This window comes from Thermomyces lanuginosus (assembly GCF_041956635.1).
Source record: "Thermomyces lanuginosus strain ATCC 200065 unplaced genomic scaffold VTN49scaffold_40, whole genome shotgun sequence".
NCBI lineage: Eukaryota > Fungi > Ascomycota > Eurotiomycetes > Eurotiales > Trichocomaceae > Thermomyces > Thermomyces lanuginosus.
In genome coordinates, this window is record NW_027192374.1 from 774,233 (window position 1) to 789,360 (window position 15,128).

General features: G+C 55.0%; 6 protein-coding genes across 6 annotated transcripts; 4 read left to right on the plus strand and 2 right to left on the minus strand.

The window, feature by feature from the left end:
- Nucleotides 1-551: 551 nt before the first annotated feature.
- VTN49DRAFT_6270 (uncharacterized protein) lies at nucleotides 552-2,777 on the minus strand (the record flags this gene model as incomplete). The annotated part of the gene is made up of 9 exons (XM_069414420.1): nucleotides 552-634; nucleotides 687-804; nucleotides 868-1,667; nucleotides 1,721-1,814; nucleotides 1,866-2,100; nucleotides 2,149-2,255; nucleotides 2,310-2,557; nucleotides 2,633-2,690; nucleotides 2,751-2,777. The coding sequence occupies 9 exons, from the start codon at nucleotides 2,775-2,777 to the stop codon at nucleotides 552-554; spliced, it is 1,770 nt and encodes a 589-aa protein (XP_069265668.1).
- A 394-nt stretch (nucleotides 2,778-3,171) lies between these two features.
- VTN49DRAFT_6271 (uncharacterized protein) lies at nucleotides 3,172-3,492 on the plus strand (the record flags this gene model as incomplete). Its single annotated transcript, XM_069414421.1, has 2 exons — nucleotides 3,172-3,309; nucleotides 3,376-3,492. The coding sequence occupies 2 exons, from the start codon at nucleotides 3,172-3,174 to the stop codon at nucleotides 3,490-3,492; spliced, it is 255 nt and encodes an 84-aa protein (XP_069265669.1).
- A 21-nt stretch (nucleotides 3,493-3,513) lies between these two features.
- VTN49DRAFT_6272 (uncharacterized protein) lies at nucleotides 3,514-3,867 on the plus strand (the record flags this gene model as incomplete). Its single annotated transcript, XM_069414422.1, has 2 exons — nucleotides 3,514-3,622; nucleotides 3,668-3,867. The coding sequence occupies 2 exons, from the start codon at nucleotides 3,514-3,516 to the stop codon at nucleotides 3,865-3,867; spliced, it is 309 nt and encodes a 102-aa protein (XP_069265670.1).
- Nucleotides 3,868-3,893: 26 nt separating this feature from the next.
- On the minus strand, nucleotides 3,894-7,387 carry VTN49DRAFT_6273 (uncharacterized protein; the record flags this gene model as incomplete). Its single annotated transcript, XM_069414423.1, has 3 exons — nucleotides 3,894-5,354; nucleotides 5,411-6,794; nucleotides 6,849-7,387. 3 exons carry the CDS (start codon nucleotides 7,385-7,387, stop codon nucleotides 3,894-3,896), a joined length of 3,384 nt encoding a protein of 1,127 aa, XP_069265671.1.
- Nucleotides 7,388-9,827: 2,440 nt separating this feature from the next.
- Nucleotides 9,828-13,487, plus strand: VTN49DRAFT_6274 (uncharacterized protein; the record flags this gene model as incomplete). Its single annotated transcript, XM_069414424.1, has 4 exons — nucleotides 9,828-12,645; nucleotides 12,700-12,949; nucleotides 13,003-13,355; nucleotides 13,414-13,487. The coding sequence occupies 4 exons, from the start codon at nucleotides 9,828-9,830 to the stop codon at nucleotides 13,485-13,487; spliced, it is 3,495 nt and encodes a 1,164-aa protein (XP_069265672.1).
- Nucleotides 13,488-13,808: 321 nt separating this feature from the next.
- On the plus strand, nucleotides 13,809-15,048 carry VTN49DRAFT_6275 (uncharacterized protein; the record flags this gene model as incomplete). Its single annotated transcript, XM_069414425.1, has 2 exons — nucleotides 13,809-13,964; nucleotides 14,023-15,048. 2 exons carry the CDS (start codon nucleotides 13,809-13,811, stop codon nucleotides 15,046-15,048), a joined length of 1,182 nt encoding a protein of 393 aa, XP_069265673.1.
- Between the last annotated feature and the right edge of the window lie 80 nt (nucleotides 15,049-15,128).

Here is a 15,128-nt window from a genome sequence, read left to right on the forward strand (position 1 = left end):
CTCTGGCTGCGCGCTCGATACGACTCCGGGATTGCGATTTCTCGTCGACCTGGAAACCCGTTCGATACAAGAAAACGGAATGATGGCCGAAGAGGATGGCCAGGTCGATAGTCTTTTTGAGCTTCAGCTTCAATGAAGCCGTCTTCTTTGCTCCGGACGGATCTCACGCTAGACTAGATATGGGTTAGTGTAATGTCACGTGATAATCATCATTGACCAATCAACATCAATTTTGACGCGCAATCCATGGCTTGGTTAAAGTGCCTCCAGAAGATCGGATCGCGATCTGCGATATTGAAGTAAAATCTTCAGTGTCGTTTCAGTAGTACTCGAAGAAGTAGCTCTGTATGTAGTCTTTTAACATTGAAACATCACGGCGTCAAATATGATCTGGCGCAAGGAAGCTCCAATTACGAGAGCAGCTTCGGCAGCAAGATATATATCCTATCAGAACTTTACACCATATTAGATCTATTCGTACACAGACATGCGAGAGTCAATACGGCACTCTCAGCCGGCTCGTAAATTACTATTCTACATGTAGCTACCCATTACCGGACGAACTGGAGCAAAGTCTCCAACATATCCTTAAACTCATTCGCCGCGGCGTCATCGTCCAAATCATTGATTTGCTCTAACACGAGATATCAGCAACGAAGCAGGCCGAAGAACGTAAATGAACGTACCTTGCAACGTGGCCCGAATAACGGACATATCCTCATCGCGATCCGCCAGGAGCTCAGAAATCTTCTTCTTTGCTCCATCATCTTCGGCGATGAGCCATGCGAGAATGATATCAATAGTCTGGGTAAATGGTGCATTAGTACAAGGTGCGGGCCTACAAGGAGACAGATGTTTGGTACTCACCTGCAACGAAAAAAGTCCAGCGTCTAACCGCCGAGAGAGCCATTCTGGGGCCATAGCCTCCTGCTCCTCGACGTCCAATCTTTGCCGCTCGCGCTCGATTGCGGCCTCGACGGGCCGCAGACGTGCAGCAAACTCGCGGCGGAGAATCATCAGCTTCTCAATCTTTTCATAATCCTTCTCCATGAACTTCGCCAGCGTCCGTATTCGGGCGGCCGAACCACCGGGAAGATAACGAAGCATCGCGGCAAAAATCGAAAGGAGATGCTCCACAGCTTCCGGGTCCTGTTTCCTCATGAACATGCCAAACACAGTTCGTAGACCCGCAATCTCGACGAGGCGCTCGCAGGCGGCCACGCCGCCGGGTCCCGAGAGCGCGTGATCGAGTACTCGCAGAGCACGCTTCTTGCTCAGCTTGCCCTCTCGGAGCATGATCTGTGCGAGCTCCACGCCCTCGGCCTCGATAAATTTGGCCTTTCCTTCCTCTTCGTCAACCATACACGTTAGGCAGCCGAAGAGATTTTCTACGTATTCTTCTTCGTCCGAGTCTTTTTCGGGATCGTGCCTTCGGTAGACGCTGAGAAGTTGAAGGAGAATGTCGACGCCGTCTTTCTCGGCTAGCTTCAGTCGTGTTTTCTGGGATGATTGCAGGAGGATGGCTAGAACTTCGGCAGCATACTGCTTGTTCTGGCTAACGGGGCTCTCCTTTTTCTGTATCCGGCTCAAGAGCCACGACAAAACCTGATCGTCCAGTCCAAGTTTCTCCGCAATTGATGCCTGTGAGGCCAAGTTTTCCATGACATCTGGATAGTTGTTAGTAAACACATGCAACTTGCGCTAGTACTGGGTAGCATACTTAGGACATAATAAACACCCGCGCGGTCCGCATCGTTAGACTCGTCGAGTCGCGACAGATTTTGTGTCAGCAATTCAATGATATCCGCATCAATCTACGCTATTAGCAAGGTCCACATCCCTGTCAGAGGAGAAATGTATCTTACCATAGCATTTACAAGGGCATCCCACTGCTCCTGCTCCGCATTGACGTCTTCATCCGTCAACTCGGCGATGATCTGGATTGCGTCGATGGCGATATCCGTGTTCTCGTGGGACAGCAGCGAAACCAGAGACGCCGCACAACCTGTTTTAGCAAACTCCTCATAGAGCTCAGGATGTTCCGATACTATAGACAACGCCTTGATATCGGTATCGAGATCGGCTTCAGAAGCCATGAACCTAGGAGCCACAGTTAGCTCAGGCCAGTAAAAGTCTTGAGAAACGTACTTTTGCGGCTCATTCTCATATTTTGCTCTCAATTCGGCATTTTTTGCTATGCGCTTCTCAAAATTGAGCGCCGTTTTGCGCACCCATGCGATATCGATTTTCTCCGGCTGCGGAATTGTCAACAACAGCCAGATCGACTTTAGGGTCATATCAAACCATACCGCGGCAACTTCCACTTCCTTTTCCGCCTGATCTAGATATTCCATTGCCTGTGCGGTCTCCTTTGCCATCCCTCCACCAAAGAACCGCCCTTCATCGTCGTCGGGAATATCCTCCTCAAAGTCCGGTGGGAGCTCCGGGCCAGCAACTTCAGACTCTTCCTCTTCTTCGTCTGTGACCATGGGCGCCTTGCCCTTGTTCCGTGTGTCGCCATTGGAATCGACCTTGGCGGCTTTCCTATACAATTCGTCTTTTATCACGATTTGGCGCGGTCAGTTATTTTCCGCTCAATGCCTTTCCGGACGAAGAGAAGCAGCTTGCATACTGGGATCTTGGATCGGTTGCTCGAGTTTTCGCTTGCCTGTGCTCACCGTAGAGGGTTTCTGGAAGAGAACTTGAGCGTCAGCTTGAGCAGTTGAACGGTCATGGACATGGTGTTAAACCTTGAAGATGTCATCAAAGCTGGCCATGGTGACAAGCACCAAGCGCAAAGACGCGCCTTTGAACTCTGCACTATTATTTGGAGGTTTTAAAACTTCGAAGCAACGCGCCTCTCACGGAATTTTCAAAGAGAAAAATCAAAACAATCGTAGAATAGTAAATCGCGACACCATCATATGAAGCACCGCGACCAGAAACGCCGATCATAAGCCAAACGTCAGGTCGTCATAATACCGTATCATTACCTTCACATAGTAGCTAACCCAAATACAGTTGCCAAGACAGAGAATTTCCGTAAAAATTCCAAGAAGAACCTCGAGGGAAAAAAGCCTGAGCTTTCATACTGAGAGCTCATCTCCCCGGCCATCAGTTGAATCGAATCGCAAATCTTCTTGAGAATACGGAAATAATCTCCCATCGAAAATGCCTCCCAAGCGCGTCACTGTTGGCCCCGCCACCGTTCCCAGCCGCGTCGGGAACGAGGGCTTCCTCACCAGCGCATATCGCCAGCTTACCGCGTCGGAGAACGCGACCATTGTGCGAAGTATTCTTGTGTTCGGCGTATGTTGAGCATTTTTGGGGGGCTCCGGACAGAATAACTATGATGCTGATGTTTGCTTTTTCCAGGCCGCCGTGGCGTTTCTGCATAGCAGCTTGGGCGAAGTGTTGATTCCTCCGTACGTTCTTTCATTCTGCTTGTTTAATGTGAAGGGGGCGGCTGCTGATGGTTTGCTTAGTCTCTAAATTTATACGGCGATAATGGCGATGGAAGACGTCTTTTTCGTTTCGAGCTGGTTGAATCAAGGAATTCCCGGCGTCGGTGGGCTTCTTCAGGGCAAGGCTCTCTATGATCATGCTGATTCTCCGTTCATGTGTTAAAAGCAGTTCTTTCATGTCCATTGGATGGAACATGTATTAGTCTACTGTACAATAGACTCCTCGATTATTCAATCCAACAAGCAAGAAAGCAATCATCACATCATCCCACTCGCTCCACGTACCAACAATGGCAACATTTTGCAGCAACACATGATGGGAATCAGATATCAACGCCGAAAAGAAAATATTTTCACAGAAGCCGCACATATATCCCCAGAATTACAATTAAAATCAAGATGACAAGAACAAATAAAGTGTTCAAATGATCACCGATGGGTATCATCGTCTTGCTCAACCAGTTCGGCTTGACTTCCCGTCATCGGATGGCCCGTAGGTACCTGGTGGATGCTTGAGCTCGTCCGATGTTTCGTGACATAGCCCACACCCGGCACGGCGTCCGGAGATTCGCTTTGACTCTGCCCTCGTTGAAGCGTCGACATGGTCGATGTCCTCGACACCATCCCCTCTTCGCTGCCCTTGCTATTCGTGTCGCTGGCAAAAGTTGGCAGACGATTTGTCATTTGCGAATCCGTAGAAGGTAGCAGATCCGGTCCGGGTTCGCCCGGCGGCGCCTCCGGTCCGGACACGGAACCCGAATTCGAAGGAGGCGTACTCGAGACAGGGATCAACGTCGCGCTTCCAGCCACCGAATTTGTAGGCGTGTGCCGCTTCGAGCTCTTCCGAGGGAGTGGCGGCGGCTTGGGCGCATGCGTACTGCTGCGGGAGCCCATCCGGCTCGGAAGCTCGATAGAGTCCCCAAAATCGAATTCGGGAAGCTGCGGTACGTGGTCGGCGCCCTCGCCGCGTGGCTGCTCCCCGCTGCCGCCCCCAGCGTTCCCTTCGTCCACGGAATCGTGATACGATGAGACAGTCGCCTGGGAGATCTCGCGGTTGTGGCCCCTCGGGGATCCTTCGGGATCGTCTCGGTACGGCTCGTGAAACTCGGTTCTCTCCGACTGCGGAATCAGCCCTGGCGGCGGCGCCCTCGCGCTTCGAACCACTTCGAAACCCTTGGCCTTGTCCTTGGTCTTGCCAGCGAACAACCGTTGAAACCAACTGGTGGCGGAGGAGACGGGCCCCGTCGGGTCCGCTGGGCCGGTCTTCAATTTCCGGGTCGGTGTGTGTGAGAGGGCCGGGCCGCGGACGCGATAGTAAAAGTCCACTTCCCGCACAGCGTAATCTTTCCGGATAGGGCGAGGATCGTCCAAATCCGAATCTTCTCGCAGATGCGCAGAAACAGGTCGGCCGCTGTCCTCTCCATCCCCGCCCGATCGTGAGCGTGCATGGCTGCCGCTGTCCACCGATGGCCGAGTGTCGGAATGTCGAGCCGGTTGTCTCGGGGGTCGATAGTAGGGATCGGCAGTCTCGGGAGCGAAGCCCATCATCGTTTTACTCTTTGGCGTGCCGGCCGCCATGGGCTGATATCCGGCCGGATGGGAAAAGACGCTGGTTGCTCCTGGGGTGGTTGGGGTGTACATTCCACTGCTGTTGCCTCTGCTATGAGTCCCACCATGGGCACTGCCGCCTTCAAACGCCAAGCTTGCGCGGCCATCACTAGCACCAGGTCGGTTCAACAAAAAGCCGGAACTCCCAGACATACTTCTTGTTCGTGAGGCGCCTAACGGTGTCGAGCGGCCATCCGCGTGCGCAAGCATGGCTGCATCCGAGGCCATGCTTTGATGGGACATGCGCGGGTTCCGACGTGAGAGCTGTCGGGCGCCAAAGACCTGTTCGTCCGATGGTTAAGAATAATCCTATCTGGCATGATTCGGGCAACTCGTACCTTTGTGAGAGGACCACGGGTAGCGACACCTTCAACGCCTCCGGCTCCTGCCATGCGAGCGATGACTTCCAGCAGCGTCTGCAAGGCATTCAAAAAGAAGCCAAACACCAACATCATGGCATGCAGGACCAGAATCACGTATCCAACCCATCCCTTGGCCGATTCCGAGATACCCAAAGAGGGCACGAAGGCCACGAGAAGAAGCACGATTACGCACCTGACAATGGAGAAGATTCCCTGGTAGAGGTTCATGGATGTCGGAGGTGGATACGGCCGAAAAGCTATTAGGAAGAGCACGTACATCACCTCGCAAATGGCCAGCACAACCACCTGCGCAATGCCTGATGACGGTAGAGCTCCAATGGCGATACCCCGGACGATGTTGAGGAAGGTAGGCACGAGGGCAAACGTAGCCGTGTTGTCGTTGTAGGTATTGTAGAGCGGCCCGTACATGAGTACCGTCGACAGGTCATCGAACAGATAGACGCGGGGCCGAGTCGTCACAATCAAACGAATGACCCAAATCACAAAGGCCAGCACGATCAGAATGGTCACGACCGCCAGCGCAACCGAATAGGCCGGCGACTGGCCAGCAACCACCAACTGGAACATCGACAACGACACCACTGGAAGTAGCATGAAGTTGAAGACGATACGAATGATGTTGCCAATCGTGAATGGTAATTGCTTTGCTCGCAGATCCTCCTCAGGAACATTACCGACACGGTGGTACAGCCAGCGGCCCAGGAAACCCAGCTGGGTCAGCGCCGTGACGGCGCCAATGACGACCAACAGCCAGATCATCATACCGGGCCAGATATCCTGAACGGCCGCCAAGCCAACATATTGGCTGTAGCGATCTAGGCCATAGGTCCCGTTGACAGCGTACACGCCGTCGACGACTGGATCGGTGCCGTTGCCGGGGCTGACGAAACTGTGGTTGAACAGGAGGGCCGACCAGGAACCCTGCGCAACAGCCGGTTGAAAGTAGCCGGGATAGCTGAGGCTCAGAGCGCCAGTCAGCGTGATGAACTGGATGTACTGCAAACAGTCAGCAAATCCCGGAGTGACGAGACGCAAAAGGTCCTCATCCCGGCCGTAGTTACTGGTCCAGCGAAACACGTCGGTGGATCCCCAGGGACTGAACATGGCGGCCATGATATTGGCGGCGGCAACCAAGATCAGGATTGCCAACGGCACGTACGCGAGCAAGCCGCGCAACGCGGGCCCCAGATCGGGCGTAATGACGGCGGACACACAGGCGAGCGTCGTGGCGGCTTCGTTCCCGGAGCGGACTCGCAGCGTTGGAACGATGCTCGCAAATTGATACGATGATTCCATTTCATGGGAGAATGAAAATGCGCGCAATTGCGTTGGATCACTCCTACATGCGTCGTTAGCATCCCATGCCGAGAAGCTGCGAGCAGAAGACACATACCCGTTCACACCGAAGACGGGGCCCAAGGGGCATTCGCCCTGGGTCACCGTGGCACAGAACTGGAACGGATTACTGTAAGGCGTGAAGCTGAGGACCCGGAGTGAAGCGAACAAAGTCGTGTAGTGGTTGCTGGGGAGGACAACGTCCTCGATTTTGCCGACCGTGTTGTTCGGGTCATTCCAGGAGGGAGCATCCGGCGACGGGGCTGGTTCCCCGTTGGCGGTGCCGGTCACGTTCCCATATACAGTGATGTTCAATGGATTGGGCCCCGACGAAGTATCATAGTGGACGCCAAAGAACATCGGAACGAACTGGAGCGCGTTCGGATTATCGACGGTCTCTCGGTCCAGGCAGTTCTCAAAGTTAATCAACGCGGCGTGCACCGGTTGTAGAAGCGAGGCTGCAAGCAAACCCAGGGCGAAGCCCGGCGTGCGTTTGCACCGCTTGCGCCGACACCTTCGCGTTTTGTCGTCTGTCATGTCCATCTCGTGTGGATTGACGGCGAGTCGCCCGCATTGTTCCCCACGAACCTGGCTCATTGCAACCATCGAGCCCGTCCACCACCCCACGGATTGCTTTTGGATGTGATCCCACGCCGACACGAAGCTTCCTGCCCAACCAGCGTTTGAAGACGGCTTTTCGACCACGGAACGTCCCCTTGGCGCAACAGCGCTTCCCAGTTTGTCCTGGAGCTCGAATACGCTTCTCCGTCGCAGCACCGCAGAAACGTTCGAACGGGTTCGAGAACGGGTGCGGAGGTTCGCAATCAGGCTACACCAGTGGTGCACAGCGAGCCTGCCCTCATCAAGTGCGCTCCTCCATCACGGACGCACGCGGCGACGGAACCTGGAAATCGGCCAGGGACTCGGCTTTGGACTGGAGGGTCAGGCAGCAGACGGAAATCGTTTGCATCAAACAGTCATCGAGTCAAGACGAGGATTTTCTGCTGTTGGTTTCTGGCTGTACGAGCGCCTCACCAGCAACCGAGTCACCACCGCGGATCCACAGCAGCCAAGAAGGTGATGGATCCCAGTCCGTGACGGATCGAACCTTGCAATGTTGATAGGAATCGGGGAGAGAAGGAGAAGCAGATCATGGAGAAAGGGGATGATCGAGATCGGGATGGGAAAGTCAATTTGCTTTTTTCTTTTTTTCCTGGTTCTTCGTGTTGTTTTTCCTACTAGTACGAGTAATCCTGCATGGATGATGCTAATTCTGGAAACGCGTACGATCCGAGTCTAGCTTGGAGATCACCAGTCCGGGCTTAGGTTTGTCACAGACGTTTTAGTTTCCCTGGGAGATCTGACGCTGGCTAGGAGCTTGGGGTTCGTCGTCCTGCTGTCCGTGCTGGCGGGAGGAATTCGATGTCGCCGGCGTGGTTCTGAGCTCGACTCCAGGTACATACTCTCTACTAATCCGACCGTGAATTTCCATGGCTCCTTCAGTTAGGATTACATAATCAGAGTGACAATTTAACGACCTTTTATTTGTTATGGGCAGATGGCTGTGTCTGACTCGTTGGTCAGCCAACTGTGGCCGCACGCCCAAGGGAGCTATGAACGACGATCACTGCAGCTCTCGATCCGCCATTTTAAAACATGTTGGGAATTTACCCGAGGTCTGTGGCTGTGCCGTGATTTCCGCTGGCTGTCATGGCATTACGCGGCCGTATTGTTGGACTATGAAGCATTCCATTCCCACTCAAAGAGCCGGTGTTACCAGTCGGTATCAGACCGTAATACGTCTGTACCTCCCGCATGCGGTTTAGTCTGTCCAGAAAGGATTACTTAATGCCTTGGGAACCGACCGCCATTTCAGGCCATGGTCGCGGTGTGTGAGTCTGAGGTAGCCTATTCTTGGAAATCGGCCAGATCCCGAGGTCCGGGTCCGCGCAGAGGAGGCTAGCTGTGGCGGGAGCGGGAGGAACCAGCGCGAGCGAGGGGAGAAACAATGCGTGCCTGACTGCCTTAGGCTGACCGGGAGGATGAGTCAGCGATCTAACCCGATCGAGGCAGGGTTAGGGCTGGGGCTGAACTCACCACTGGACCAGGCGAGCCTGCCTCAACAATCCATGAATCCATGGACAGGGGATCGACAACGTATATTAGTATCCCTTGGGAAGGAGCCCTCGTGGCCGGCGGTTGATTGAAACTCCTTCCCTCACGAATTACGCAGTATCGTAGGGCAGATGATTCCTTATCACCTCAAACTAGCTGGAAATTAATCTCCTGCCAGTGGACCAAGTCTCGGCCAGGTTTAGGGCCGTTTCAGGTTCACAGGGCCACGTCTCCAGGTTCACATACTAACACATTCTGTACTAAAAAGTGGAACGCGTAGTCTATCAATTTATCTACCCAACCTCCGGGCCGACTCGATCCTCTTCACATAGCGTTCCTGGCGGACCGCACGCGTGGATCGAGTCCCTCGGTCTGGACGAGCCTGCTGCGTAGCGAATTACTTACAGACCGAATACTGAATTCAGAACCCCCGTACTGTCGACTCCGCTCGGTCCCTCCGCCCGCTCTCCTCCCGCCCATCAGAGGCCGCGGCAGAGTCATTGGCCATTAACCTCGTGGCCCATTTGCAAATATTCAGTGCTCAGGATTCCTCCGGGTCATGTTGGGTCTCCGAACCGATACCCAAAGTCGACCGAGGTTGCCTTCCGACGCCTGCTAAGAACGGCTTCGCGTTGTCCGGCCACCGAAGATCCCTCCCTCTTTCATGAAGGAATTCCCCCCTCGATAGATAACGCACAAGTCAAAGAACAGATATCCCTTCATCAGCGTCGGATCCTTGTTAGCCAGGCGAATTTGCCGGGGGTCCATCCCATCAGCCGCACGCAGTCCTTTGTCCTCCGCATCGTTGAGTCTTGAGTTCCTCTTCGCCCTCCCTGGACTCGATCAACCGCCGAAACCCCCTGGACTCCCGGCTTCGGCAATGCTGACGCCCATCGTCCGGGCTTGAGCAATCCTTCCAACCATGGCTGGAGACGTCCCGTTTACCTCCTCCCTGGCTGCCGAAGAACCACCCAAGGCGCTCGATTCGCATAGCAAATCCCTCAAGAAGCTGAACTGGAGCTCTCGAGTGAAAGATGCCCAGAAGGACTTCTCCAACAAAGTCAATTGGAGGGAGAAATTCTTCAACAGGGAGCGCGAGGCGAAACTGTCCGAGGAGGCCGCGCGACAGGTCGATGATTTCCTGAACAGTGGCCGTCAGGCGGCGCAGGGGGCACAGCCCACGCCGGCGCAGACCACTGAGGAACCCTCTCTGCGACCCTCTGCCCCCTCACTGTCCCGGTCGGAATCGGACCAAACGAATCGCAATGCCGCCCCGAGAACACGGAAGAAGCCGCGACGCCCCGACCTGCGTGTCACCTTCACCGACCAGCCCCCCGAAGTGATCGGGGAGGGGGGCGACGAAGCTGAAGAGCCCACCGTGGAGATCTCCAAAAAACGCCATCGCCGCGACGGTAGCCGCTCCTCACCACAAAAGGAGTATGAAGATCTATCCCAGCGGCGACCTACACTTCCACAACTACACATCGACACATCCTTTGACAAGAATGATGGCCCCTCGGCTTCTAACTCAACCCCGACGCCGTTGCTGCTCAGTCCGCAGGATCAGGACCTCCTGATGTCGTTGAGTGGTGCGCCCGGGTCAAGAATCTCGTTTCGTGCATCACCCGACTCGAACTCGTTCGCCAAGCGCATCCAGGCCCGGATGCAGCAGGAAGAGGCTCGCGCCCTACAGCGTCGTCTCGATCTCGAGGGCATGTCGCCAACAGGCGACCCAGAAGAAGATTCCCCGCAGCAGGAGACGCTACCCCTGCGTCCGTCCAAGGGCCCGCAACCGTCGCACAAGCCATCTTCGCCACCGCGGCCTACTGAACAAAACCGATCCGGTATGCACCATATGGTCCGCGGTTTGCGGGATGACAGGGACTCTGCCGATGTTTCGTCCCCGGCTTCATCCCATGCTTCCGCGTCTCCCTTGGAGGACCGGCAGCCCACGTTGCCCGTCATTGAGCCTCTTGAGCCCCTCAGCGGGCGCTTAGAAAAGGAGCGGAAACCGAAACCGTCACCTGCCGCGCCTCCGCCCGTGGCAACAGCAGCGCCGACGTCCGCCTCAGCGCCGCCACCAGCCCCTGAGGCTTCCCGAACAAAGCCGAGGATGACTCTGCGCAGCGCTGCCAACGCCATGGGAGATAGCGCATACAACGAATTTGTGAACTTCGTAGAACGATTCTCCAGCTTGTACCAAATGGCAGCGGAGTCGGTCAAGCCGCTGATGGAGACGTCGCTTGGGGAATGGGTCCGGGCCTCTGCTTGGTGGTTCCTCAAGGGTCGCGGCGGACTGGAGGCCGCTGTGCGCTCAGGGCGATCGCCCGAAGTATCCGCCGCGGAGCAGGCGGTCATTGACCTGGGCAAGGCCTGGTGGATTAGCGAGCGTATCATTCCACAGCATTCCGAGTTCAGACAATATAGTGAAATGGGTGCGGTGTCGAGCTCAGCTGTGGCGAACATGGCAGGGGACACCTGGCTGGCCGGGCTGATCCACCTGCATCAGAAGACTTTGAGCCATTTGCGTGCGTTAGCCGTGTCGATGAAACGCAACAACGTCCTCGCTGCACTCAACTCGACGGCCTATGGGGATCATCACTCATTCGACACAACCATCTGGGTCAGGTATCCGTTCTTCGCGCCGGACGTGTCGGCTATCATTTCCGGGGCCACGCGACGATCGATGCTCATCGATGTGTCGGCCAAACTGGCACACACACCGGACCTGATGCTGCTGGGTGACAGTAGTCGGTACTTCAGCTACGGGTCCATGTTTGTGGAGATGTCGGTGACCTGGGACGATGACTATGAATCACCGCAGTACTCTATCCCGTGCGTCCTGTGCATCAAACGCGAACGATCAGACTGGTACGTGCTGGCATCGCTGGCCAGCCAGAGCGAGCTGGTCAACATAACTATCCAGCCGGATCGAAAGCAAGGGCCCACCTGGGATGACGTAGAATGGCAGGTCGAGACAAGGACAATGTTGGTGAAACTGCGGCGTGGGCTGCAGCTCAGCGTGGCCTTCCAGGAGAAGGACTTCAAGATGCTCTGGAACATTGTCCGATACACCCTCAAGACGGAGGCGAGCTTAGAGCCCGAGGCCGGGGAGATCAAGATCTTCGAGGACACACTCAAGTTATTCCAGTATATTGACTCGGCGACACCCAAAGCGTTCCCCCCGGAGCCGTCGCCCGGATGCCGCGTCTGCCTCTTTGAGCGAACCGTCACGCTGAACGAGGGCACAGGCCGCCGCAAGGCCCATCGCGGATTCCGGCTGGCCGTGGTGACGAACCCGCAGACAAAGACGCTGAGCAGTGTGCGGCAGCTTCTTGGTTACGACACGCCCATTGTCTTTGGCTACCTGCGCGGTGAGGATGGCGCTCCCGCGCTGCTGTTGAAGTTCAAGGATGAGGCACGCTCATGGTCGATGGTGATGACGTTTGAACAACTCTCGCAGCGCACAACCATGCACTCGCTTCTGGTAGGGATGGTACCGGGCGAAACGGAGTTCACGTCGCCGGACATGCAGATGAAGTCATACTCGGTCGACCAACCACCGGATGCCTTGGGAGGGTCGGGCATTAATTACCTCCAGTTCGGTGCAGGGACGGTCTCCGTGATTGATCAGGAGCCAGCCTACGTAGAGCATGGATACGGAAGCCAGGTGCTTTCTGAGCATCTACGGGTGCTGGTGAGCACCGAATGGGGAACGGTGACGGATCGAGTTAACTTAGGTAGGTTTATTATAATTTACATTGTTCTATGCAACAGGAATTAACAATTTTTAGGACCCGGCGAGATGAAGATTGCGTTGGATGCTCGGAACACCACGGTGCTGGACATGTATCGCGTCAACCAGGAAGACTTGACCGTGTGCGTGGCAGACAATATGATTCCGCAGGAGCTACCCGACAAGCTCAAGGCCATGTTGCAAGCGGCCAAGACGAAGCCGTTAATTCGTCGGATAGAGTTTGCCAATCTACAGAGTCTGCACTCCTTCCAGCTGGCATTGACTGGATATAATGTGGTCTACGATGGGTACGTACTTGATCGTATTTCTGCATACGACTGACCGCTAACATATGCCGCAGGATCGTGTCGACGTTTGCCATCTCTCGGCGTCGTAGCATGGTCCCGATCCACAAGAAGTGGGAGGCCAACAGTGCCCGCGTGCAGATTGTCCACCAGACCCAGACAAAGACTGTGCAGCTGTTGGCGTTCTTTGGCAACGACTTCAGCCACGGTCACAGCATGAACTTTGTTGTCAAGGGCACGGACCGATATGAGACTTTCAGTCGGTCGAACAAGGTCGGCGTGCGGATTGTCGACGCCAAGTTCGCGTTGCCCAAGACTGGCGACGAGAGCGCGCGGTTTATTTGCCTGGACATGCCCGAGTATCCTAGTGAGCATGATGATATCAACATTATTTTTGAGTCCGATCAGGGTATGCTTTTGTCCGTTGCCTCCATTTATATGATTGAGCTAACAGGGATTCTTTACAGATCGGAAACGATTCCTCAATGCCATGCCGGGAACGCACCAGGTGCCGGCACGAGTTCCGTCGTTGCGACGATGATGATCTCATATCTGGGGCTGCAGTCTCGTTTACTTTCTTTTCTATTCCTGTTTTCTGTCGTTTTGATTCCACGTCTCCGGCGAGACTGTTCACTTCTGCTTTCTTTTCTTTTCATCTGTACATATCCCTCTGTCCCATTTGATGGCGTCATTTCATCACGTGACTCGGTGTTTTGTCCGTTTTCCCGGTGACTCAATGTGCCCCTCGTCTCGAAGAGTATGCTGGTGATAACGTTCAATCAATTCAATTGTGCTAAATCACTCTTATTCTCTCCGGTAAAGTAAATTAAGCCTATATATAAAACCCTATCTCGGGATAATCATGTCGGATCCTCTCGAGGCTCAGTTTGCAACGCTCTCCATCCACGCCGATGATCGGCTCAACATCGTGCCGGATGTGGCGCCACCAATTCATCTGGCCACGACATTTCGCTACAATGACAACCCGGACGAATTGATCCCGGAGGCGGAGCAAACGGTACGATATTCAGTTTTACTATTCATTCTAATGGACGAGTCGATACTGAGACTGGCAGGCACATCCTGATGACCGGCCGATCATCTACTCCCGCCTTGCGTCGCCAAATTCCAATCGGTTCGAGGCGATTCTCTCCTCGCTGCTCAAGGGCCGTGCCATTGCGTACGCCTCTGGGCTCGCGGCGTTCAACGCCGCGGTGACGCTGCTCAACCCACGGCGTGTGGCCATCGGCCAAGGATACCATGGCTGCCATGCTGCGCTGGGGATCTTCTCTCGACTCAACGGACTCAAGAAGCTCGACCTGGACTGCCCCGCGGAGGACCTTGACCGCGGAGATCTTATCGTGGTGGAAACGCCCGTCAACCCGCACGGCACGGCGTTGAACATTGCGCACTACGCGGAGAAAGCCCATTCACGGGGAGCCTATCTGATGGTGGACAGTACATTTGCGCCGCCCGGTCTACAGGATCCATTTGAGTTTGGCGCTGATTTAATCATGCACTCCGGATCCAAGTACTTTGGAGGCCATAGCGACATGCTCTGCGGCGTGCTGGTGACTCGCAATGACGAGTGGTATCGTCAGCTGTGGACCGACCGGATATACTTGGGAAGCACCCTGGGAAGTCTGGAGCTGTGGCTCGGTGTGCGCAGTCTGCGGACGCTGCAGCTGCGCGTGCAGCGCGCGAGCGAGAATGCGGAGAAGCTCGTGGCGTTTCTACAGGGGGCACTGGATCTGAAAGATGAGCCTGCGCCGGACAGTGATGAAGCCGCCGTCCGGGCCTGCGTGGCGAAGATCAGCCACGCAAGCTTGCAGAAAGAAGACTGGGTCCGCAAGCAGATGCCGCGTGGGTTTGGCCCGGTGTTCTCGATCCAGCTCCATGACGCGGACAAGGCGCGCCGGTTGCCGAGCCGCTTGAAGTTCTTCCATCATGCGACCAGCCTTGGCGGCGTGGAGTCGCTAATTGAATGGCGGGCCATGTCGGATCCGCGTGTGGACCGCCGGCTGTTGCGGATTAGCGTGGGCATTGAGGATGTGGAAGACTTGCGCAAGGATATGGTTACTGCATTTCGCGAGCTGAAATAATTGACTGAAAATAGACCTAGACGAGGTATATAGACGGAGATGAAGACATGCTGGGAACAAAAGCTGTGGGCAGAAAAATA